The 26,470-nt window shown below is 32.1% G+C and overlaps 1 protein-coding gene across 1 annotated transcript in view; it reads right to left on the bottom strand.

Annotated features, from left to right (window-relative positions):
• Nucleotides 1-21,730: 21,730 nt before the first annotated feature.
• Nucleotides 21,731-26,470, bottom strand: part of LOC129231216 (homeotic protein ultrabithorax-like) — a 55,298-nt gene continuing 50,558 nt past the window's right edge. Inside the window, exon 2 of the mRNA XM_054865472.1 lies at nucleotides 21,731-22,062. Within this exon, the coding sequence (XP_054721447.1) occupies nucleotides 21,731-22,062 (332 nt within the window). The remainder of the gene's footprint in view (nucleotides 22,063-26,470) is intronic.

The following is a 26,470-nucleotide window of genomic DNA, read 5'->3' as shown; positions in this document are numbered from 1 at the left end:
CTGTGGACTCCTCTGGTTGCGCTACATAAGAAAAGACTGTCTTTGGCGATATTGGGGAGATGAGCTGTTCGGCAGCCTACTTCCAGATATTTTTCAAATTTTAAGTCATAAAGACGCTATTGTAAACTATCTTTCGTAATGTTGAAATAAGGGATGGGGTTTATGTGTATTTTTTTTTTTTTTTTTTTTGTAAAAGTTTCATGAACGCAATTTCAGATGATCTTCGAAGATGCTTCGCAAAGAGAGGTTAGGAGGCTCTTCCTTGGAAATGTTGTCGAAATTGGAATTCTAAAGACGTAATTGTAGATCTCTTTGATGACGTTAGGCGTTAGTGGAAGGGTTTGCATTTGGAAGTTTCTCCCGAACATTTTTCGAAATTGAAGTATCAACAACGCAATTTTTCACGATCTTCGGTGATGGCAGAGAGGCGAGAGGTTCGCCCCTTCCCTCGGACATTTTTAAAAACTAAAATCATAAATAAAAACACAATCGCAAGCCAGCTTTGACGATAGAAGAAGAAATGGAAATCTGAAACTCTCTCCCGGAAATTTTTCGAAATTGAAGTCCCAAAAATGCAATTTTTGACGATCTTTGACGATCTAAAGGAGGGCCGTCCTCGCTAGGAGGACCTCCACCGCAGTTGTTTTTATTACTGAATGAAAAACGCAATTTTAGATGATGTTCGATATTAAAAAGGGAAAAGGGGGGGGGGGGCGGTGAAAGTTCCCATGCGGAAATGTTTCAGACTTGAAGACCTAAACCTTTGTTATTAACATGTGTAACCAGAATACGTATAGTAAAGGTTGAATGATTAAAATCAATCACTCCTCACTTGAAAAATTTCTGTATCCGCTGTTGAGAACGGACAATTCTCATGATATTGTTCCCCTAGGGAGACGCAGACGCGCCCCACTCCTCACTGGTTGAGGAACGCAGTGAATGAAGTAAAAAAAAAAAATAAAATGTCTTTCTTTTGCACTCAATTTCAAAACTTCCCCTAAAATTTAGAGGGACAATCATAAGATGCAGATACTGCGCTTCTTAGGAAGCGCGGGCGCCCCGCAGATCGAGAATCGGTAAATGAACCAAATAAATTTTCCAAATGTCTCTTTCTTTTTTACCCAATTCCAAAACTTTCCCAGTAGATGTATAGGAAAACTCATAAGTTGCAGATATTGCGCCACCCAGGGGCGCTGAGAACAGGTGAATGAACCAAATAAATTTTCCAAATGTCTTTCTTTTGTTGTACCAAATTCTAAAACTTTTCTCCTAAACTTAGAGCGAAAACTTATTAATTGCAAATATTGCGCCCCTTAGAGGGGCGCGGAAGCGGCATGTTGAGAACATGTTGAGAACCGGTGAATGAGATAAATTTCCCAAGTATATCTTTCTTTCTTTTGTACCTAATTTTAAAACTTCCTCTCTAAATTTCAAAGGAAAACATGTTAGTTGCAGATATTGCGCCCCTAGGGGAACGCGCCCCACTCAAGACAGATTGAGAGCTGGAATGAACCAAATAACTTTTCTGAATGTCTTTTCTCTTTACCCAATTTCAAAACTTTCCCCCTAAATTTAGAAGCAAAATTTATAAGTTGCGAATATTGCGCTCTTAAGAGGTGCGTGGAAACGCCCTACTTGCTATTGGTTTAGAACCGGTAAACGAGACTAATAAATTTTCGAAATATCTTCCTTTCTTTTGTACCTTAATCCAAAATTACCCCCTATATTTAGAAAAAAAAAAACTCATAAGTTGCGGATATTGCGCACCTAGGGGACGCGCCCTGTTCCCCGCACATTGAGAACTGGTGAAAGAACCAATTAAATTTTTCAAATGTCTTTCTTTCGTACCAATTCTAAAATTTTCCTACCAAATTCAGAAAGAAGGCTCAAAACTTGCGGATATTGCGCCTCCTTGAGGGGCCAATGGAAGCACCCCACTTCACACAGGTTGAGAACTGGTGAATGAGACTAATAAATTTTCCAAATATCTTCCGTTATTTCTCTTTGGAATGTAAATCGGCGCCCCCTTCCCACTGGCGCCCTTGATTTTTCCAGGGAGGGGCAATTGCCCCCATTGCCCCCCCTTTGGATCCGCGCCTGGTTATAGCAATCCTAACACGGTAGTTTATATACAAGTGATGTCGGATCGAAAAAGATCGTCACTTATTCATAGATAGATCAAAAGACGGGTTTGATTATTATAGACTGCTATTAATGATTGATAATTTGTTTGATATATCTGACTGTAATACATCTTATATATTTTTTAACTTTTCTTTTAGATACTACTTCGAAATGATTCTGAATTTACAAATGGAGAGAAAATCAAAGAATCGAGTTTTAAAATTTGGAAATGAAGCCATCGAAAGCATCAATTGCAAGGGGAGGAAATACGGTAATTTCAAGTATTTTTTTTCACTTTATATGAAATATGTATACTATTGGATCAGGAATACTCATCTGAAGAGAAGGCGGAGGGGGGATCATAGCAAGCCAGAATTTCTACCTGGGAAGTTTTTTTTTTTTTTTTTTTTTTTTTTGCTGTAATAGTCCTTATCAATTCGCAAAAATTTCCTCTTGGGGGAGTAGTCTTCTCAAACTAGGTTTTTCCCCTGGGAGATATTTTGGTCTTAACAAGCCGGAATTCTCATTTGGAGAGGATTTTGGTCAATAGTCTTTTCCAGTAGCATGAACAGAATTTTCTTCTCTGGAAAGGAGAAGTTTTGGTCACATAAAAGCCCATGCTTGTATCATTGGCGTTTGTACCTAATAAAGGCTTCACATGCACAATGCACATCATAAACATACGAGGATAGGGAGTATGACTGAAAAACTAAAGCGACCTTTGCTGTGCCTCTGCTCCTTGCATTACATATTTACGCACTAATACTAGCAATACGGTTTTAATCCAAGTCCTTAGGGGGGATAACCAATAATCATTCTCAATAAGCTCCTCAAGAAATATATCGCTTCTATATAAGTCATCCAATTTTTATCGTTTTTTTTCGATTTTTAGTTTAATCATCAACCTATAATCGTAAATAAATATATTGCATCTTTATTTACTGTTTTTGATTGATCGATTCATTTATTTTATTTATTTTTTTCACAGGACTCATCCTTTCTAAATCAACTTCTCTGTGTCAAACGAGAAATGATTGCTCACTGCAAGACATAGTAGGAAAAAGCACAGCGAGGGGGGCTGTGGGGGGTCAAACCCCTTTGATTTTAACATTAATACCTATCCTAATATGGTAGGACTTTTATATCCTCTCTAGGAGGTAAAGTCTGTCTGCGTTAGTGATAGCAGGTAAACTTTCTTCTCTTATCATATTGACTTACTACATATGTGTAAAAATAACAATACAAAGTTTTTTCGTTAAATCTGTCCTCAAAATAGCAAGAAGTATTAAGATTGTTCAGTAATTCATGGTTGCTGTTAAGCCTCATTCAACCTGAGTCTTATGGATACACGCATCCTCGTAAACCTGGGTTCTTTTAAGCGAAGCGAAATAAGGGAGAATTGAAATGCGTTTCACTTTTTTCCTAAGTCATACATAACACTTGAGCTCAAATTTATCGGAAATTGGCGTATAGTTCTTAAAGATATAAAGGATGCAGAATCAAAAAACTCAAAATATTTAATTTTCTGTTTAATTCAATTAACATGCTAAATATTTTTATACACACACAAAAATAAATAAATAAATAAATAAATAAATAATAAATAAATAAAATAAAAAAGAAAGAAAATAAAGCATAATTTCATTGAATTTAATAAATAGAGATGACCATACCCACAGTCGGTTTCTCTTATTTGGGAGTTTCAAAGTGAAATGAAAAGTTTATAAATGGGAAAAAAATATTTCAACAAAAAGAGAAAGCAAATGAATTTTCTCGTTTGAGGGAATACAATGAGCAGTAGATTATTTTTTTTTAATATAAAAAGATTTAGGATTTAATAACTTGAATTTAATTTTCAATTAAGTTCAATTTAAATGTTAACTACTTTTTCAAAGCAATTTAACAGAAAACATAGTCTCATTTCATTGAATGCAATAAGTAGTGGCTACAAAACCCACACTCGGTTTCTCTCATTTGAGAGTGTCCGAGTGGGATGAAAAGCTTATAATTGGGGAAAAGTATTTCAACAAAATAATAATAATAATAATAATAAATAAATTAATTAATTTTCTCGTTTGAGGAAATATAATGAGCAGTACATTCATTTTTTAAAATAAGAAAAAATCTAGGAGTCAAAAACTAAGAGTTTTACTATCAATTAAACTAAATTTAAATGTTAACTACTTTTTCACAGTTCACTGAATTTAATAAGTAGTGGCTACAAAACCCACACTCAGTTTCTCTCATTTGGGAGTTTCAGGGTGAAATGAAAAGCGTATAAATGAGGCAAAAAATATTTCAACAAAAAAAGGAAACTAAATGAATTTTCTCGTTTGAGGGAATACAACGAGCAGTAGATTCATTCTGCATTTCCTGTACTTAAATAACTTCAGCAAAATCGCTTCGTTAATGTAAAAATAATCTTCGCTAGAAATAATCTTTCTGCAAACAAGGAATCATTTGGGCATTCCCATTTTATCAAGCAGTTATTCATTGTAATAAATTAAAGCAAAGAACGATCCATTCGGTCATAGGCAAGATTGATCATCGAGCTCAAACAATGAGGAGCGAAATTTATTTTTATAGTTATTTCCTTTAAAATAACTTTTGCAGATAAGACAACTTACTGCTCAAAGTTTTCGTTTCGTCTTGGAAATGACCTAATATCGTTAATTAAAATGGCTATACCAATCATAGATAAATGCCTAATGAGGTCATTAAAAATGACTGTGTTGCCGGAGTCTCACGTCAGTGCTGATAATGAGCGTCATTTCCGGCTCTCAGCATAATTACGCTCAAACTCGGCTCACTCTTTTTTACATGGATCCATGCATACGCATCATTTTCGATTTTAATTTCCAGTTAGCGAGAGGGGCAGTTGTGATTATGAAATTACGAAAGGAACAGGGGTCCCTCTAAATAAAAAGAGCTCTCTGCCCCGCTTTAAGTGATTTCGGTGATTGCGAAGGATCCCCCTCCCGATTTTAATGGAACTTGATCCCGGATCACTCTCTGCTTTTGGAAAATTTAAAACTACGATATTTTCTGCGACTATATAACATCATTGGAAAGTCTGATGTCTGCTGAGTACTGTCTTGGGAAAGAATAGCGCAGTGTCTGCAAATTTTTCCATTTTTCTTTTTCTTTCTTTTTTTCTTTTGCATTAGTTTGCCATCGATTGTACATAAGCTTTGTTGTGCAAGCTTGCCTATTTGGTGTCCGCTGAAAATAAAGTACGAAAAAGACTCCAAATTTCAACATTTTCCATTGTTAGTATGGAATACAAAACGTTTCTCTCCAAATATATCAAAAGCTGATTCCTGCAAATACTTAGCTTTACATTCCCATGGCAGAACACAACAGAGCTTATTACAGAATGTAGCTTTATGTTATTATAAAATATTACAGGAAAGAAAATCATAGCATTATTGTAATAAGAAAATAACAACAAATTAATTCATAGGCGGTCGGCAAACAAAAAAGGTAGGGGCAGGGGGGGGGGGGCAGTTTAGGTGGGTAGCGTCTCTAAAGTTAGTTTTTTTTTTCTTCGGGGAATTGGGGTATATTATTGTATTTTAACTACATAATTGAATGAATGACCTTCTCAAAAAAATAAATAAATAAATAAAAATTAAAATTAAAAAATTAAAAAATGGGACAATGCCTCAGAAATTAGGACAGATGCTACAATAAATAGACTCAGTACATTCAACTCAAAGTATTATTTTAATTTTTATGAAATAATGATATGAGAAAATCTTAAATCTTACGCTTATTAAGCCAATTCTTATTTTTCAGACACGCGAATCCAGCAAAGCTATCATTTATCAATGGATCATTAATTATGAATTTAGAAAAGGGGAGAGCCAAGATTACCTGCGTAAGTGAAGGGGGAGTCCTTGCACACTCGTATGTCTTGCCCACGTATCAATGCGAAAATTCAGGTTATTTTGTATAAAAATATCTGCTCCTCAAAGATATGGATTAAAAAGTCATAAAAAATCGAGAAATTATAGCACATAAAAATAAAAAACGATTATTTGCTTTTCAAAATTAAAAAAAGAGAGAAATAGAATGAATTCATTGTGTATTACTGTAGTAGAAAGAACTTTGACAAAAACTTGTAACTAAAGCACAAAAGTTGTAAATTATTCCAGACACACGTTTCCGGGTAACAAGACTCCTTTTACAATGCAGAAGACCATTATGGCTATATTAAATCATCCATAAGCTCATGTCTTCTGCATTGAAAAGGGATTCCTTGTAACCCGGAAACACGTGTACAAAATAATTTGTAATTGCTGTGCTTCATTTTTTTAATATTCAAGATAAATTATGTTCCATGCCCTTTCATCAAATTAATTAATTAAATTAATTGACTACGTATTCATGAGATGTTAATTGTTCATGGTTGCCAAATACATGTGTGTGCGTGTGCTTTAATTTATTTTTCAAAATATTTTTAAGTTTAAACGATTACAGGTATGAAATTATTTGTGATTAGAAAATAAAAACCTTTGCATATCAAAACACTTTTTCCACTTATTGGCCAGATTAAATATTGAATGACTAATCCAGCTAAATCTATTAACACTTTAAAAATAGACATAGTATCAGGTACGATCGTATTAGCTGCATACAAGCAAGTAATCATCAAAATTTCGTCTTATTTCGTCTTAAAGACGATCACCAAGCATTGAAATACATTCCAGCGGAAACTACGAGAAAAGTTGACCACTAAAGTAGAAAGTACGAAAATTAAACGCTATTTATGTCATAGAACATTAAAATTAAGTTAAAGCAGATTATCTAAAACGAAGTACAGAAAATTATTAAGAGCGCGACAGCCTATTTAAAATGCTAAGCATAGCTGCTATTAACGCGGCAATTCAACCGAATTTTAAACAAAAGTGGAACATTTTCATGAGAAGTTGAGATAAATGCTTGAAGAAACGCTAAGCTAAATGCTTGGAAAGATCTTGAGCTAAATGCTTACAACATGATACATTACTAAAACCAAGTAACGACAAAGGAACAGAGCACTTTGAACTATCCGAGTTTCCACCACGCTTAAATCGTGTTTAATCCATGTTTAATTCGAGCCATCAAACGCATTTCCCATGCAATTGACGCAACTTGAAGAGCTCGAACCTTTAATTACCAGACTAAAGCCTCATATTTAATTAACCCTAATTAACATTAAGCTTTTAATTAATTTAGAAGACACTTGAGACATTGTTGTTAAAATTCATCATTTTCTAGAGGAATGTTAAAATTTGTATTCCACAACTGAAGACTTGAAAATATGAATTAAAATATTACTTGTTACCCTCACAAAATTTTTTAAGAATCAGAACTTCAAAAAATTGTACAGTGACAATGATGAAGGAAATCCTTTTAGAGAATTCTTACCTAGTAAGAATACTTAATCTAAGAGTGAAAAAAGTAATATTTAATATTCTGACGTGGAGATACATGGAAATGTAATACTTTGCTCATAATTTCATGTTTAAATGATCAAGATAAGGTTATCAGAATGCAACGTGAATTTAAACAAAAATTAAAAAATAATAGGAAAGTGCCAATAAATTGCTAGAAACAAAACTATGCATACACTATACACTCATTAATGCAAAAAAGTTATAAATTATGAATTTAAACAAATAAAGGATATAAATAAAGTTACTAAAGCACAAAGGTTGTAAACTATTGTGGACATCGGTTTCAGTGTTACAAGGAACTCCTCATTCAATGCAAAAAACAGGACCCTGTGAATGAAAGAATATAAGAAAAAAGCAGGATGTTTTATCACTCATAAGCTCGCATTTTCTATTGAAAAAAACTTCCTTGAAACTCCGAAACACATCAGGGAATAATTGAGCTTAATTGTTTTTAATTATTTATTTTCAGCTCGAAGGAAGCAAAAGAAAAATTCTAAATTGAGTTTTGATGTAATATGCATAAATTAAAAATTATAAATGATTAACGTGATATTAAGGATTCACAATTTTAATTATTGCATTCTGATACAGCCTTTAATAATTTAATAACTATTATTAGTTTGCTTTAAATCTTATTCCAAATATTTTCCTACTATGCTTAATTATTAATCCCAATTAAAAATGAGCTAGATAATAAGGATTCACAACATGAATTATTGCATTATGATACAGCCTTTACTAATTCAATAACTATTATTTGCTTTTAATTTTACTCAAAATATTTTCCTACATCCTTAATTATTCATTCCAATCAAAAATTATAAATGATGAGCTTGACAATAAGGATTCCCAACATTAACTATTGTATTATGATACAGCCTTTAATGATTTAATAACTATTATTCGTTTGCTCCCCGATTAAAAATTACAAATGATGAGCTTGATGAAAAGGTATTCACAACATTAATTATTGCATTCTGATGCAGCCTCTTATAACTATTACTAGCTGATTTTTAATCATTCTCAAAATATTTTCCCACTATCCTCATGAGCTTAAATATAAAAATGCAAACGTGTATAACTTCTATACGCCGAGGAAATCAATGACATCCACTCCAGTAGCTGAAGAAGACACAAGATATGAACAAAATTAAGACACAAGGTAGTTAAGTAAAGTCTATATTTCTTTCACGTCACAGTTACGTACGGCAACATTTACACTGTACATCTCATGGAAGATGCAAAATTTTGAGAACAATGTTGTATGGATGCCAATTCAGGTGCTTACATCAATGCTGCCACTAAAATTCAGCAGTAAAATAAATTTCAGTCCTTTGATTTGCGTATGCAGTGATAATTACGAATTTTCCGAAAGACGACGATATTACGTATATCATGAAGTCGGCATACTGTGGAGTATAGTCAATATGGAGTAAAGACTATGGATATATATAATTTTCTCTCTTTTACAGATAATGCAGCGTGGAGTTGGTTCAGCTAGCTGAAACCAAATGATTGATGGCAAGGAATTTTACGTATATTAAGGTAATGTACATAATAAAGACATATAGAACATATATATGTATATATATATTTATATCATTTCCAAGGTATAAATTTTTTTACGTATATAATTCGCCACTCGGCTGTCATAAAAGATCTACGTTCAAATATCTATAAAATAAACTAAAATCTACTTTTTAATACATCATTTGAATTGTCAAGCGAAATTTTATGCGCTACGCTTAAATTCAGGAGGAGAAAAGTAGCCCGAATTTAGTTCATCTTATTCAACGTGGTAAATTATCGACCAATTCCGCTATTCTTTTAGATAAAAGTACGTGCACACGATTTCCAACTCAAAAAAATGAAGCTATCTGCAAACAAGAATCAGGCGTTCGTGATAAGTGGACATAGTTTTATAAAGTGAAAAGCTCCATTATGATAAAGAAATGGTGATAGTAGAATGAAAAGGGGGGACGGCAGACTGCAATTCGCGCGCAGTTTTAAGAGTTAGATATGATATGAATAATTTCTGCCATTATTGTGTTAGAATGAAAAGATGTAAATCTCTTGGACAATGCGTATTATTCACAACACTTTTAAAGCCATACATCATTTCGCAAACACAGTTGCCTTTTACCAGCGCAGTTGGTATAGGAGAAAAATAAGCGACGAATATTGTTGCGTTCATCGTTGAGAACGAAAAACTAAATATTTATTTTTCACTCGTGTAGGCAATTTTTCAACATTTTCACGTTTTTAAACTTCTCTTCCGCCATCAATACAAATATAGTGTAAACTCTATATTTGTTATAGAAGGAAGATTTTTAAGCGATGAATATTTTTGCGATGATCGCTGAAAATGAAACGCTAAATACTTAAGTATCACGTTGGCAAGTCTGCTACATTTTCGGGTTTCTTAACTTCTGTACCGTCGTCAATACAAAAAGTATAATCGATGCGTGCTACAGAGATAGAAGTTGGCAATTCTGCAACATTTTCACGTTTCTTAACTTCTGTACCGTCATCAATACAAAAAGTACAATCTATACTTGCTATAGACATAGAATGTTTTTAAGTAATGAATATTGTTGCGTTAATCGCTGAGAATGAAAAACTGATGCACATTTTTTACTATTATTTTTAAAAGGTCAAAGTGTGCATGAATTGTAAATGCTGGTTTTGTGCACCGCTCGATGTATTATGAAACATATTTTGGAATATCGTGATGAGCAACTCGTTGATAATTTATGAGGCACATTTACTTCTGGTAGATTATTTTCAAAGTACAATCACTTCTACTTGATAATTTGTGAAGTACAATAACTCTAAGCAGAAAACTAAGAACGAAGTTCTTTTATTGGCGAATATTTTATCGGCTATTTATGCATATTTACTTTTGCAAAAAAAAAAAAAAAAAAATCAGATATTATGTTATGTCATGTTCGCAATACACATTTACTAGATTTAAACTTTATTTCAAACCATTACTTTGAAGAATAAGATGAATTAAAGTTCGTGGTCATCACAGAGCCCTATACTAAAAATCCATGCAGTCATTTCCAATAATCAATAGCTGTCATAAGTACAGAGAAAAGAAAAGACTAGGTATTTTAGGAACTTCAAATAAAAAATTAAATGAGAATGAAATTTAGCTGATATAGGGCATAAAATTTCACTCAACATGTAAAATTTATCACTCTTTGAATTGCAAAAATTTAAATATAATGCGTCAAAACAACGATTTTCAATCCTTATCAAAATACCTTAAGAATAACAAAATTGCACTTGCCTGTTCAATAATCTTCAAACAGCTAATTTCATCGTTTTTTACAATGCTTTTAAACAAACTTTTCTCATAAATAGGTCAACAGAAAAAAAAAAGTCTAACATTTTTGAACAGTTCGTGTACTTAAATTTTACAAACCTGAAACTTATGCACATAAATCTGAACAAATGCACAAGATGAAAAATAATATATATATATCTTACCTCATTGGCAACTTTGAATGGCACTGTATATAATAATGCAGGACAACACAGTTAAAACCAACAATTGTGAACATATGAAACAAACAATTAATACACTGAGATTACGTATACTTTTTCACCTTACGGCTACTTCTGAGATCAGTGTTAAGCACAATCATTTACGTATAAAGAATGATGTTTTGTTCAATGACTGATGAACTCACATTTATTACATGAAATCATAAATAAAAGCAGATTAGGAAAAGTGATCGGAGCTCAAAATTGATCTTAGGCAGCTTTATCTAACATTCACATTTAAAAAAAAAACATTATGTAACACAGATTGAAAAAATATACCTGCTGAAAGTACATTGCAAAGAATTATTTACTTAAGCACATTTTTTATTTCCTTTTGTAAATGAGGAATATTATAGGTAATTCGAGCGAACACTGTTAATCAGGGGAAAATAACTATGCACTTTTAAAGAGGGAAGACTATTTTGTAGATTTTTTTTTCCTTTTAGGATTTTACTCGCAAAAGCAATTTTTTGATTGTAACAAGATGTAAATAAATAAATAAAAACATATTTTTGATTACCGGCAATTTCTTTTTTCTCTTGTTTTTAAATTTATCTAATTCGTTAGTAATAACAGTAAACTTTCCTTTTTTCTTATTTCATTAGTAAAATTAATATTCCCGAATACGCTAAAAAGAAAACCAACTGAGCTTTTTGCCTTTTGACGACTTTTCTTAAAGGAAAGTGCTTTAAATTAGCAATTTAAAATGAATACTTTCAGAATATCTAAAGATTTTTGGACAATCAACACAAACATTTTACAGAACAACAAAATAATAGCAAATCGGCTTCTTTTAGCGTTTATAATGGCAAAGCAGCTTAAGTAGATATCTAAATTTAAGTAGGTAATTTAATTAAGTTCAGACTAATGTATCTAATTCTGCAAAGTATAAATTCAATCGATGCATATAATTTAACAGAAAATTCATGTTCAATTTGTTCTGATCGCTTTTCCTAAGTTGCTGTTAAGTAGTTGTTTACGTACAGCCCTCACTGAGTTAAATACTTCAGTTCACAAGTGCACTAAAAAGAGTTATTCTACAAAAATCACATGTCTAACATGACGTAACTCTGATGTTGACTAAAAGCATTTCGCATTAAGAACATAAAGAAGTAAAGTTTTTGATCTCATCTGTTCTCACTTGCTTCAATAACGGTTTGGGTATTTTTAAGTACATTTATTAAAGTAAATTAAGTAATAATTTTACGTTTTCTTTCGCAAAAACTATTAAATCAACTCTTGCTGGACATGACTTTCAAAAAACGCGATAAAAGTTAATAAAAGCATGTTTTATACGAAGCAGCTAGAAGCGAAAGGGTGTAAATTCCAAAATTAAAAAATTGAAGATAGCCATCCAAATGGTAGAGGAAAGCTCTCATCTGTTTTAGGGTAAAAGTTTCGAGTAGCTCTGGTAGGTGCTGCTATATAGCCTGACTTAGAAAAACTTTTCAATGAGAGCCTACCTACGGTTTGAATTTTGCACGTATTTTACATAAAATTCCACTTACACCCTTTAGCTTCACACTGTCTCAAATATTTTTTAAAAACTGATGTTGAATTTCAAAGACAATATTAAAAAATCTCACGTAGCGATAAAACTATGAAAGATTTGATAAAATTACTGCACACTTAAAACTGTAGGTTGCATATGGCAACTTTCATTGTGAACCATTGTAGCATCAGCAGCATCCCCTCAAGGGTGCTATTTGGGTCCTTGTGGCACCCCAATAGCACTCTTAAAGGTGCCATTTGGTTCCGTGTGGCAGCCTATGGAATCTCTAAGGGTGTCATTGGTTCCCTTGGTACCATTAAGGGTGACATAAGTGGCAAAATGACACCCTTAAGGAGTTGCCTCTGGTGTTACGTTTCATCCTAAAAGGTGCCACATGCAACCTGTAGTTTTACCAGTAGTACACATTTTTTCAAACTCACTGAATAGTACATAAATTACTTCAATATGATGTCTTTATGCGGAATACTTGACAGTTGGCTACACGGCAGTTATTTAAAAGCTTGCGCGTAACTACACTATTTAAATACAGCCTTAAAAATAGGAGGACAAAATTCCCACACGTTCTTAAAGTGAACACTCTTCGTCTTCTCAAAGAAATTACTATGTAATAGTCAGGCGCAATTGCAAATATAAATGATTCATCAGGTATGTCATCACACTGCTCAGTTCCATTAAGAGTTCGGATTTCTTTTTTACATTCACCATGCATCAGTATGGCAGATGACACCTGAATACGTCATCGTATACTGCCGTGTTAGTCATGTCCACAAAATCTGTACAAAGGAAACAATTCTTGAGCACAAAAAACGGAGAAATCCACAGAACAAGACAATTATTCCATCGTACCAAAGCTTTGCCTAACTACCAGATTTAAGGGAAGAATGGGTTGAGAAGTCAGAGTCAAAGTTCGTTTCATGGCCGTTGCAAAAAAGTTCATCGTCAATACAGCGGCCTGAGCGCTAACTTCTCAGTAAATGACATTGACGCAGTCGCAGGTCTCTATTGTTGCGCTACTTACTATTCATTATACAGATCAGTCCTCAAATATGATGTGGCGGAGACATTAGAGTATTGATTTTAGAAAAAGCATGCATTGTGTGCCGTTTTTTGTGTCTTCCAGTTGGCACGTAGAATTATAATTGCAGTAGTGTTTACCCGAGGTTGGTCAATAATGATTTTCATGGCGTTCACAATCGTAATTCAAGATATAAATATCTACATAACTGGTACTTCTTTTGGCAAAGTGGGAAATGCAGTAATGATGTATGGTAATGAATATTATTCTTAAAAATAAAATAGGCAATAGCATTTTGAAGACTTGGTGTATTAATTCAGCGAATCATTAATCAGAAGAAAGGGAATCCAAAATAAGTAAGAGAAATTTATGTTTAAAATAAAAATTTAGGGTATTCTTTCAAACTTTATTTTTACATCAGTTGTACCCCCTAGCAATACACTCGCTAACTATCTTACTCAAGTAATACACTACATCAGTTCCACAGTATAATAAAGATTCATAAATATTATCTTATTCGTTTTTAATACCATTTTCAAATAGTAACACAGAACAATTCAAAAGGTCCTAGTTTTTATCTTCCAATTTCGTAAAGCAAATGCAAATACTTATATGCCGAAAAATACATAGTAAATATTTTTTTAAATATTTATGTTCGTTTTCATATTTAAACTACTAACATAAATAATGGACACTTATCTAAGAATAGCTATCTTTACTTTTTGACTAAATAAATAAATTTATTAAGCACAAAACTCTCTCATTTTGATATTTCAAAACTAAATTATTCAAACTAATAAGATTAGTGCTGTGACGCTTAAGCTAGAAAGATGCACAATCAATGCGGGTACTACGCTTTAATTATTTTTCCCAAATTCAATTTATAATAAATCTTCGAAAGCTTTTATGAAATATTTCAAATTTATTAAGATGTCAGAAAACAAGAAATAAGAACTTTCATAATGGATATAAAGCGTCAAAATCTGTAGAAATTATTTATTCTCTTATTTCGAACATTAATATGAAATTAATGGTGTTTCCAGAAAAAATAGTAATAAAAATATTTTGTAATATGACTGTTTTCATTAACTCGCATTTCAGAAATGAGTTTAACATTAAAAATTGTGCCTGCCAAAGATTTCATTTATTTATTTTAAATTACAAGCAAATGCATAGATATAAATGTATGATTTTAAAATATATTTTTCTTGCAGTACGAGAAAAATGGTGGAGAGAAAAATGAAGATGGAGACATTAACGAGGCAGCCCAGTGGTTTGATTTTAACGTTTTTTACTGAGACCTTTTCCCTTGTAAAACATAAGAAGCAAAATTTAAGATATGTCACGCATTATGAACCAAATTTGAACTGAATAATCTGGTTAAAAAAAATAAATAAAAAAAAAACTCTTCTCAGAGCATGACTCACCTCATCCAAAGCAAGGCCATCAAAAATTTATTAAATTAATTTAAAAATCCAGTAAACTCGCTTATGTGTGTATCCTTTACCAGACAGCACAAACTTTTCTAGTAGTCAATCTTGATTATTCTCCCACTCTACTGATAAAATTTGCAGCTGTTTTTCAAACTCTGCTTCAGTACAAGCTTACAGCAATGACCTGGGACCCGCCTGAGTAATAATATTATGCTAATGCTTCGATAATGCTATGCCTGCTGATCTATGTGCCTTAAGCCAGTTAAAGCACCCAATCGCAGTAGTTTAAACGCAGTTGGGGGCCAGTTAGATAGGGGGAAACTCGCACCATTTTCCCCTTCCTGTAACTTTTGGTAATGTTTAAGTACAGGATAGCTTTTGGAAGATATGCATGAAAAAATGAAAAAAAAAAAAAAGAAAGAAAAAGTCAACAATTATGTGGTTTTATTTAATTATATTATTTTTTGTAATATTTATTAAACCGGTTAAAAAATAACGGCAACCACGTTCGCAAAACAAAAGTTTTGAACCTTAATTTGATTACTGAGCTCTGCGTTCTAATAGTTTCTTAAAATATTAATTTAAATTTTACTTAAAATATTAAGAAGCTTAAAACACGAATAATTTTTAGAAAACGAAGCTTAAAATGCTTAAAAAACAACTTTAAAAAATCGAGACAATTTATATTTTTCGATTGAACTTTAATACTGGGATTAAATTTACATTAAAAACTGTAATGGCTGATATGCATCACACTGATTTTCACTAAAAACAAATCTAATAATTACTGTAAGTTCTCATGCTTACAGTTTAATATTTTTAAATTTGATTTTGGGTGTTGTTGCTTTTCCGAGTCTTTAAAAAAAGAAAGTATAATAATGTGCTCACAAATCATGCGTCTGCACTAATTCAACGCGTTTTCACTAGAATTTTAAAATTATACTACAAATGATGAATAATACTAATAATTGTGAAAAAAGTTTCTCTCGATAGTTTTCATTCAAAAGAATGAAAAAAAAGTGTTACATGATTTATGAGTGATTTCGTTTTTTACCTTCTAAATAGTTTTTGACTCTTTCAAAAATCAGAAAATACGAGCAATTTTTCACAAATCGATTTGACTTCGAAATTTAGATTAAAAACATATCAGCCAAAAGAGCATTTCATCTGAGCCATTAATAATTGAAAGGTTAACTATTAAACAAACTAATACTATCTGAATATTTAAAGAATTTTCTTTATTCCAAAGAAAGTTTATTTATGCTATAAAATAAATGTTTAAATGAGATTGTAGATTTTTGGAGGAAATAAATCTTTCTTGCCTCACTAATCAGACAGTAAATTTTTACAAGGGGAAAAGCAAATTGTTCTATCTAATGAGAGCTTCATCAAAATGTTCACCAATGTTTTAAGCTGGGTTTTAAATTCAGAAAATGTATGTAAGATTTTAATGTGCACTAAAAAAAATTAAACTTTATTTTTTTTACAAAGAATCCATATATTCACCAAATAATAAAATGCTCCATATTGAATGTAATTGTTTATAGCTTTACTTATTTTATTGTTATCACTTCAAATAAAATTTATTAAATGTAAAAAGGTAATGATTGATCGCAAAATAACGCACAATGTTTATAGTATAACAAACAGTTAACACTTTAAAGTAATTATTGCAAAGAGTGTTAAAAGCTGTTTGTGCTCCTCTAACTGGATATTTCAACTGGAATAACTAAAAAAAATGGAAGGGGGGGGGGGGGCTATTTCTAGATAGTATATTGGTCGTTAATGCCAAAATTTTATGAATATTTGAATGCTAGAAATTCAGAATAAATATGTGGCAATAAAAACTGTGGCATATTTGCATTTTAAAAGATATATATATATATATATTTGATTTTAACTGTTTTCCAATCTTGTTTAATTTTAACTGAACGAATTATTTTTATAGTTACTCTACCGATTTATGAAACATTTGTTTTGTTCTTGGAGAGCTAAATGATTTATTTCTATGTGGAAAGTTTATTTACTTGTACACCATTTGTATTAAGCAAGTTAGAATTTTCTACATCAACTAGACTTGAAAAACGAATCTTAAATTTCATTTTTAAAGTTACTTTTTACTTGTTTTTATTTATTTATTTTGAATCTTAATTTTATATTTTTCCCTACTTTATTTATAAGCGAGAGTTTGATATATATATTTTTTTAAATCACAAGTCACAATGTTCTGCAAGAAAATTACACCATACGATTTTAAAAAACAGAGTTGCTTTCATAGTATTCTCAGAAAGTTATTTAATCAAATACTGGCATATTTAAATGCTACAAATTATAATTATATCCCAATTTTGGACATAATTGAAGTTCTAAGATTAAGAGATTGATTTTAAAATAACTTCCGTTTTGATAATAATTTTGATTCAAGCATGCGTAAGAAGACTGGCAAAAAACATAAAAAAACCCAACGTAGCGATATCTAAAAGATTAATATAAATCCCGTACCTGCAATAAGCTATTTTTTGCAACTGCCCCACTTGTAATTAAAAAATTCAAATTTGAATGCTTGTTCTCAAGCGAATCACTTCCACTCGTATTTAAAATATTTAAATTTAAATATTTGTTCACAAGTGAGTCACTTCCACGCCTATTTAAAAAAACTAAATTTGAGTGCTTAAGCGAGTCTCTTCAGATTCAGCTATTGAAACGTAATGTATAAAGTGATTTAAAGGTTACATATAATAAAAAATTGCTACAGTTATATATTTGTTATAGTAAAAATTAATGTTACGTAGTTGTTAACTTATTTGAATTAAAGTTTGAATGTATATTGCAGCAAATTATTTATTCTTTTGAAGCTCGGGAATTTCAAAACGAGGGAAAAATCAGAAAAGCAAAGAGGATAAAACCCGAAACGAAAAGAAATAAAAGTCTGAATATAAAGTAAGTTCTAATTTCATTATTATTTTCTCTTAATTTGATTTTATGAGTTTATTTTCTCCATGAATAAATTCTTGAATTTTGTTATTTCCATTTATGTTTATTTATGTTTACATAGCGAAAACAAACTCAACTCAAAATTAAACTTCACAAACCATATGTCAATTGTCTGCAAAATAAATAATTATATCTTTCTCGCAATGATGGAGAGGGTTAAAACATTGATTACAAGTTCGTAAATGTATCAATAAGTTAAATTATGGAAATAGGATACTCCTATTAATCATTAATAAATTTATTTTCGATACAGTGGGACCCTAATGTGATGTGTCTAGCATGTTCACTTACTCTAGCCCTATTATATTTCCTATATTTGGTTGTAAAAGAACAGCCAGTCGGATACTATCTCTTGGAATAAATATTTTTCGCATTTTAACCTTTTTCGGTGGGACTGTGACGTTGGTGTGGTGTATAAATATAATACTGGATAATTATATCATATATACTAATTATAAAATAGAGTTGAAAATTTTCTTACTATGACAGTTAAGACACGAAGCACAGTATGCTTCATAAACTCGCAAATCATCTGTAAACCATTCATCAAATAAATATCATAAGGAAGTAAACTTTGAATCCATGCTCCCCCACAACATTAATGCTAAACAATTTAGGCCCATGACATTAAAACACTTTTTACTGATATGTTTAAATATTATAAAAGTTGTACTTTAATAAATAAAAAAGAAAAACTTCAATGATTTTGTTTCTGTTTTAGGAGGGTTTAAATTAAAAGGGCTGTAGCCACCCAGTAAATGAACACGTGCTATAACCAGTGGACAGACACAAGACTTTTTTGATCGTTTTTAGTCTATTTGGAATCGTATAGAAGCATGTTACTATTTCCATTTCATTAAAGAAAAACTTTTGAAACATTAAAAAAGAATCTGACCCATTCATTCATTTTACCAAAAGGCTCATTCAATGGCCGAATTGCTCACCCCCCTTTCGCTATTTAGAATATAAAAAAGAACAACCAACTCGATTCTTTATTCAAATTTCTTTCACGAAACCGTCTATTAACTGTCATCCAAACAGTAAGGAAAGGCGTAAAGTATTTCTTCAAATCAGGTTTTAATTCATATTCATAGTTTGTTTTTACTCTATCTCGATTTGACGTTCATATTTCTTTCCGTTTCCTTGGACGATGTCAACTGGGATCTCGCTGAGTTGACAAATATGTAAACATATGCTGTCGAAAACAGTCAATAAACCAGAGAAAATGGTGCAAGTTTTTCATTTTTTTAAACCAAAGTTTTTCATTGTTAATCTTAAAATAAATAAATAATAATAATAATAAATGAATAAAAAATAATTCAAAAGTATGCTAGCATCTTCCAGCAGCATGCTACATTTCATGCTTAGACAAAAAGGATATCTATAGCAGGGGGGGGGGGAGATAGTGTTCGTTGTATAATAATTTAACTTTCACCAGCTCCTATACAGATCAGATAGGGATCAGATATGATTCTGTTGATAACCTAAGGACTGATTTTCGGGAGACTAGGTCACTTGCCGAGGGCCCCAAGCTAGTTAGTAAAGGGGCCCTGCACAATTAAACAAATATCTTGTTTCTACCTATATTTCATCTAGCTCATCAACAGCTCTATCAATGAAACTTCGTCAATATTACTTTCATCATTTAGCTAAATTAAATTTTGAATTTCTGTATGACATACTTCAGATATTTGCAGAATGCAATTGATACTTTTGTTTAAAAATATCACTAGAATAAATCTAACAATTTCTTCTATGGGAGCGGAAATGTAGAATCCTGAACTATACGAGATAAAAATTAAATCAACTTTAGAAGCTCAAACAGCAATAAAAATTTAATCACTTTCAAAGTAAAAGTGAGCTGTATGAAAAGACATGCGAAAGAAACTTTGTTGGGTGTCTTTTCATCCATAGCTGCATTGCTCGCATCGTTTGCATTGCAAAGGGATTTCTTTTTTGCCCTAAAACACGTCGTGTCTGTAATGTTTACAGCTATTTGTACTTCTAATGTTGATTTTAAATATTTCACACAGTTTTTTTCCTACAAATATTTGAGGAGCATTTTTAGTAATGAATTTGAAAAGTTTTTTTTTTCTATGAATTCTTAAGGAGAATTTCGTATGAGGCGATTAGGATCTCTCTACTTCTAGCATTAAACCTTCTCAGTATATAATACTTTTGATGAGTCTTTTTAGCGAAAGTGATATAAAATTATTCATATTTTTATAAATTGAAACCACTTTAAATTGAACAACGAATTTTTTTTTTTCACGGGTTAGTGAGAAATTGGGATTCAAAAATGCATTTGCTTTACGAAAAGTTCAGTTCTGACGCTACAACTACCAACATTTTGCACGCAATTAATGAAATTACTCTTTTTTTTACCTTGGCCTTTATATTAATATTATTAGTTTATTAACTCTTTCAAAATGTTTAATTTCGTTTTTTCTGTAAATTGTAATCAGTTATCGACTAAATTGAAACTCAATATTAGCACCATTTATATCGCTCAGCATAGAAGACATTTCGCCTATTTCAAAATGCTCCATCTGTCTTAAATATTCTCCGTGTGAAAAATGACTTAATTAAACAATTTAAGTCCCTCTCCTCACAAGATAAACCATTAAAGGAACCTACTAGCTCAGAAACAACAGAAGTGGCTTCATGCCAAATCTTTTGTTTAAACACGACGGACCTTTTCTGCTCGAGTGATTCCAATATGAGTCCCTGAATGCGACACTAAGTGTATTATAATCTTTGAAAATAAATCGCAATGTTCAACTAAAGCTAAATTAACTGAAGGGTTATTGGTTCAAAATGCATGTTTCAATGTATTAAATACATTTTTATGAATCAGAAAACTTAAAAATTATGCATGGTATTTTTTTAATGATCAAACAAAAGGTGATGGGGGGGAGTGATGAAAAGATGAAGGGGGAGGGGGGATGCTTTCAGAATCAATTGAGGCAGTGAGAAGCAAAGGCATGTAAATGGCAAAATTAAAAAATTGGAGAGAACCAGTACACATGGTAGGTGAACCTCTCCTCTGTCTTGGGGCAAGAGATGGTACTAGTAGCCCTGGTAGTTGCTGCTATACAGAATGATTAAGAAAAAAAAAATTCAATAATAGCCTACCTAGGATGTTATCTTTAAACACGTTTTACTAAAACTTGAAAATGTCCAGTTACGTCCCTTTGCTTCTCACTGTCTCAATTAAAGTTAAAAAGGGTTTTAAAAAAATCATCTTTTGTAAAATTGCCCGATTTTTAAAAAAATATAATTACAGCACGAAAATTTAATTTCAAACAAGATCGCCGTTTTGACGATTTGGTTGTTGTAAAGAGCACAAGAGTGAACTTCACATTAAGCACCATGGAGCGAAATTATGCATTTCTGAGAGGGTGGTTAGGCGTTTTTTTTAAAAGACGCAAACCGTGACCTAACATTAAGCGCAATAAATAAGATCGCGAACACCATAAATCGCATTGACCAACCACCGGGTGTTTTGTGGAAAGGAAGTCAGTCCTCGAGTTTTTTTCCCTTTCCATGCAAAGAACGGAAGATATACGACACTCACTGCTTGCTGAAAGAAAGGGTGAAAACAGGGGAAAAAGAAAACTAAATTCTCAAAAGAAGAAGAGGAGGAGGAGGAACGACCTTACGTTTTTGTTGCCGCTGCAGTGGAATCATTGTTGGTGGCATTGTTACCTCCACTGGATGCTGAGGTCTTCTGGTGCACTGCCAGCTTGGCAGCCTGCGCTTGCCGCTCTTGTTCGTTCAGTTCCTTGATGGCCTGGATCTCTTTCTTGAGCTTCATGCGCCTGTTCTGGAACCAGATTTTGATCTGTCGTTCGGTGAGGCAAAGAGCGTGGGCCATCTCGATGCGACGCCGTCGAGTTAGGTAATGGTTGGTGTGGAACTCTTTCTCCAACTCCAGAGTCTGATAGCGCGTGTAGGTCTGCCGCCCTCGCCGCCGCAATCCGTTGGCGCCTGCAAATATAAACACTCTGCTGCAGTATGAAAGTTGAGACAGCCCCATCGGCCGGCAAAACGCAAACACGGCTCTTATCTCCGAGACGGGAGCTTTTTATAGATCACATGCAAGCTTACCAGACTTTAAGCTCCGGAATAAAGGTCTTTTTCTAGGGCAGCGGCTCACTAACATGCTTGATTGCTCACTTTTTTTCCTCTCGTCAACATCACTTTTTATTTGCTCTTATTTTATATTGAGCATTGACTTTGAAAATAAAGAGAAAAACGAAAGCGCAATTGATTTATTAAATGTAACAAAAGCTAATAATTTCGTAGCAGAGCTCTCTTTTTCCTCTCAGAACGAGACATCAACATGCTTTTTGTTTGTTCTTATTTTATCTTAATCATTGACCTTGATAAAACAAAACCGCGCAAAATATTAAACGTAAATGAATCTAATCTGGATTCGTAAAAAACGATATACTTAGGCACTAAATTTTCTCTCGTGTTCGAAACGTTTGATCACCGAGTTTCGTTTCTTCCTCAAAATTGGACATTGGGCTCAGGGGCTCCCCGAACTTACATTTTTGGGAGGGCGAAAGTTTTCAATTCGCCGAATGGAACTCCAAATTTCGCCAAACTATGAAATTTTTACCGAATTAACAGACAAAGTTTTCCGAATAGGGAAATTTTTGGAAGTTCACAGTGACCACCCATGATCTCCCATCGGGGCGTCCTCGATTTGACGTCTTTTTAACTTATTCTCACTTAGTCATTTAATATAAGTCTGACTTAAGAGTTAAAGAATAATTATCTATTTCTATATTTTGATCTCTGCTTATTTTCTGTCTCTAACTTGCAAGCGTTACTTGATTCTACGGGGTGCTTTTTAAGAATGTTCTTTTTAAGTACAGTACTCTTTATTGTTACTTCTTAAATGTTAATCTAGTTGTTCCTGTAGAGTAAAAAACGACATCCTTTAACACTTTCGACTCATATAAAAACATTTTTCTAGTATTTAAATACATTTCATCGCAAAACTGTGTTTCATTCTTAAAAGTAACCATTAGGCGACGTTCTAATTTATTCTCACTATCATTATTTAATTTTAGGTGTTGGCTTTGAAATGAAAGAATAATAATAAATCCTCGCATATATATTCCGCTCTCTGCTGATTTCTCTCTGAAATTTTCATATATTACTTCTATACAGAGGAAAGAAATATGGCAGAAAATTTTGAAAAGCTTTTTTTTAAAAAACTTTATTGCTTTTTGAACTGAATTGAATTAAATATAAAATGTCAGTCATAAAAAAAACCTTAATTTTTTTTATATATTATTGCTATTATTTAAATCATAGTTAAAATTTAAGCTCTATACATTTCATTACTCTACCGCACTAATAAAACGCCACATCGGAAGAGAGAGAGAGAAAGAAAGATACTGTCATAGTTCCTTCAAAATTATTATCTTTTATTGCATTTTGTCTAAAAAATATGAAAACATAACAGAATATATTTTAACGAGATGTTCAAATAAAATATGTTTTTAGCTAGCTGCTGCGAGAGAAATATCCATATATGTATCAAAAAACAAGTAAAAGTTTTGACATTAAAACGTTCTATAGCCATGAGATACCTAATATAATAAAACTTGAAGCGTTATTTATTTATTATTTTTTTTTATATAAAATCACCCCTTTATTTTTTCAAAAGCTATCCTAAACATTTCAAGCAAAAAAAAAAAAAAAAAAAAAATCGTAAACGTGATCTTATTATAGTTGTTCAGAACTTTTTTTTTTGTGTACAATTCATCAAAAACATTTATCAAACTAGTTTTCATATGTAATACGTTCTGCTAGAAGTACTAGTTTTGCTATCTGATGAGATTTTCAATTTAATATGTGTACGCACGTGAACAAAATGCCGATGTGCACTCTCTCTTGAACGTAGTTCCATGTGCATAAACAACAGAAATTTTACGCATGAAGTGTACATCAGAATTTTGTATTAAATATACAAACCTATAGTTTTTGATTAATTAATGTAAAACGCATGCTTCAAAATGTGTACAAGAACATTTTTATTTAACTTTAACTATTGCGTGCTCGAATAGCACAAAAAACAAAAAAATAATAATAAAGGCAATACCTTCTAATTTTACAGTGTGCAAAGCGCGATTGATTCTAAAATAAATTACATAATCATTCATTCATATGAACATTTGTGCATCTTCTAAGTTTGTATAAACTACATAAATATTTATCTGAACTGCAATATTTTTTTCACTCTAGCAATGGTTCGTTGAATTTGATTGAAGTTCGTGACCTAAATCTCAAAATCTAAGCTAACAACAAGTTCGACACCTGTTTGATTAGAAGCAAAGATATTGCAGTCACATCTTCGAATCAATAGTAGATTTTTTTTTTTTACCAAGAACGTTCAGAAGAAAATATCCTTGCAGCGAAGCTTATATAAAATACGTATTTTAGTTTTTTTTTTAATTTTATGCTTAAAATTTATACAAAAATAAATAGGTAATATATCTTCTCCAGATATAAATAAATAATAAAAAATATCACACTTCGAACGTATTTTCTGATTCTGAGATAGAACTCGAGAAAAAAAAATGTACTGTTTAATAATTCTTTTCAAAAAATATTGTGTCATTTACAATTCATAAGTTTTTCAAAACCAAAATTACACAATGTACTGAAAATTAGTAATTAGTGCAATACCTCATTAAATTGTAATATATATTTTTCATAATAGTCGTCCCTCAAAACATTAACCCAGTTTTTTTTTGACGGATCAAAGATGATATTCAAAAGAAATCAAGTTTTATAGAGTGTATTATGTGAATAATTCTTATATCTTACCACACAAATATCTTTTCGTTTATAAGGCATTGAAACGAATAAATAGTAAAATATCAATAATACAACCATATATAGAACAATATAAAATACAACATATGTAATAACATAGAAACAGCTCTGAAAACAACCCACAAGCATATCCACGTTAAAATCGTGCAAAACGTAAGAGAAATACAAATACTGATAATGCTACACAATGGTGCAGCGAAGAAAAGGGTTTGAGGAACAACCCCTCTGAGGCTATGGTTCTAACATTAATGCCAATCCTATTACAGTAATTTAAAATATGCAAGGACTGCATCGACCCCCTCCCCACCCCGCTGGTACGTCCTGGCTGTTCCAAGTGATGCTATATGTATGCTTCACTTGTTACATCGATTAACTCCATAAAACAAAAAGTCGAGAAAAGTGATGAAGATTGTGTTTTCCATAGGAGTGAAATGACCCTCGTGTTACATTTTCTGCCATCACAGGATCAAAAGTGTACTGAACCAAAACTTTAATATAAATTTACATGCTAAGCATTGATTAAGCACTATTAAAGCAGAAATGAGGATTTTTTTAAAAAGCGGAGTTAATCGATTTGGCAACTGATGCATCCATATATGCATGTACAATTTGAAAGTCACAGCAAAGTAAAATATCTTTCGTTAACAATGTGGTGGGATATTTTCTGGAAAATTATAAAACCATATATTCAACATTCCAAAATAAAATTTCTGCGTTTTCAGTAGATGGAAGAAAGAGTTTCAGTGAATGTACACTTAACTAACGACTTTCAATTGATGACGAAACATCGTCTTTAAGAGCTATCCACAAATAATGTCACGCTTTTGGGGAGGGGGGGGGGGTGAAATTGTGACAGTTTGTAGCAAGTGGGAGGGAGGGGGTAACAAGAAATGTGATATCACACACTTTTATAATTAGTGTAGTTCAATAAAAAATGGGTGGAAATGTGACAAAGAGGGGGCGGATGGGGGAAATGATGAAGTCTGAATTGTGACACATTATCACAAAGGAGCGAGGAGAGGTGAGAGGGGTCAGAAAAAGTTGAGAAAAGTGCGAGATCATTTATGGACAGGCCTTTAAGAGAATAAAATGTAGAACTACATAAGAGAAAATCAAGTACTTAACCTAGTATGAACTAGGGCAACGAAAATATGTTACGGCGTTACAGCTTTACCACGGAGAGATGGCGGAAGACCTTGAAAAGGGAACATCTTTTTTATCATTTGTAATAGGTAAGATTAGTCAGAAAGCGCCGAGTAATAAGAGGCATTCTCATTGATCCTATCTATTACAAAATGATAACAAACAACCTCTTACAAACGATGTTTCCACTTCAAGGTCATCAGCCATCTCTCCGTGGTCAAGCTTTAACTCACCTTTTATTTACACAGTATGTACATCGAATTGGCTGTCCGGATTATACTTAGTCCGGTTTAATAGTGTCCGGAATAATGAGAGTTACGTCTTTAAAATTTAGTCAAGCTCATTTTCACGCTTTGCAACTTAAATAAAGGGGAAAGGATAAATGGAGGGGAAAAGC

This window comes from Uloborus diversus, chromosome 10, assembly GCF_026930045.1.
Source record: "Uloborus diversus isolate 005 chromosome 10, Udiv.v.3.1, whole genome shotgun sequence".
NCBI lineage: Eukaryota > Metazoa > Arthropoda > Arachnida > Araneae > Uloboridae > Uloborus > Uloborus diversus.
The sequence above is the reverse complement of the archived record's forward strand: the minus strand, read 5'-3'. Positions and strand labels throughout refer to the sequence as shown.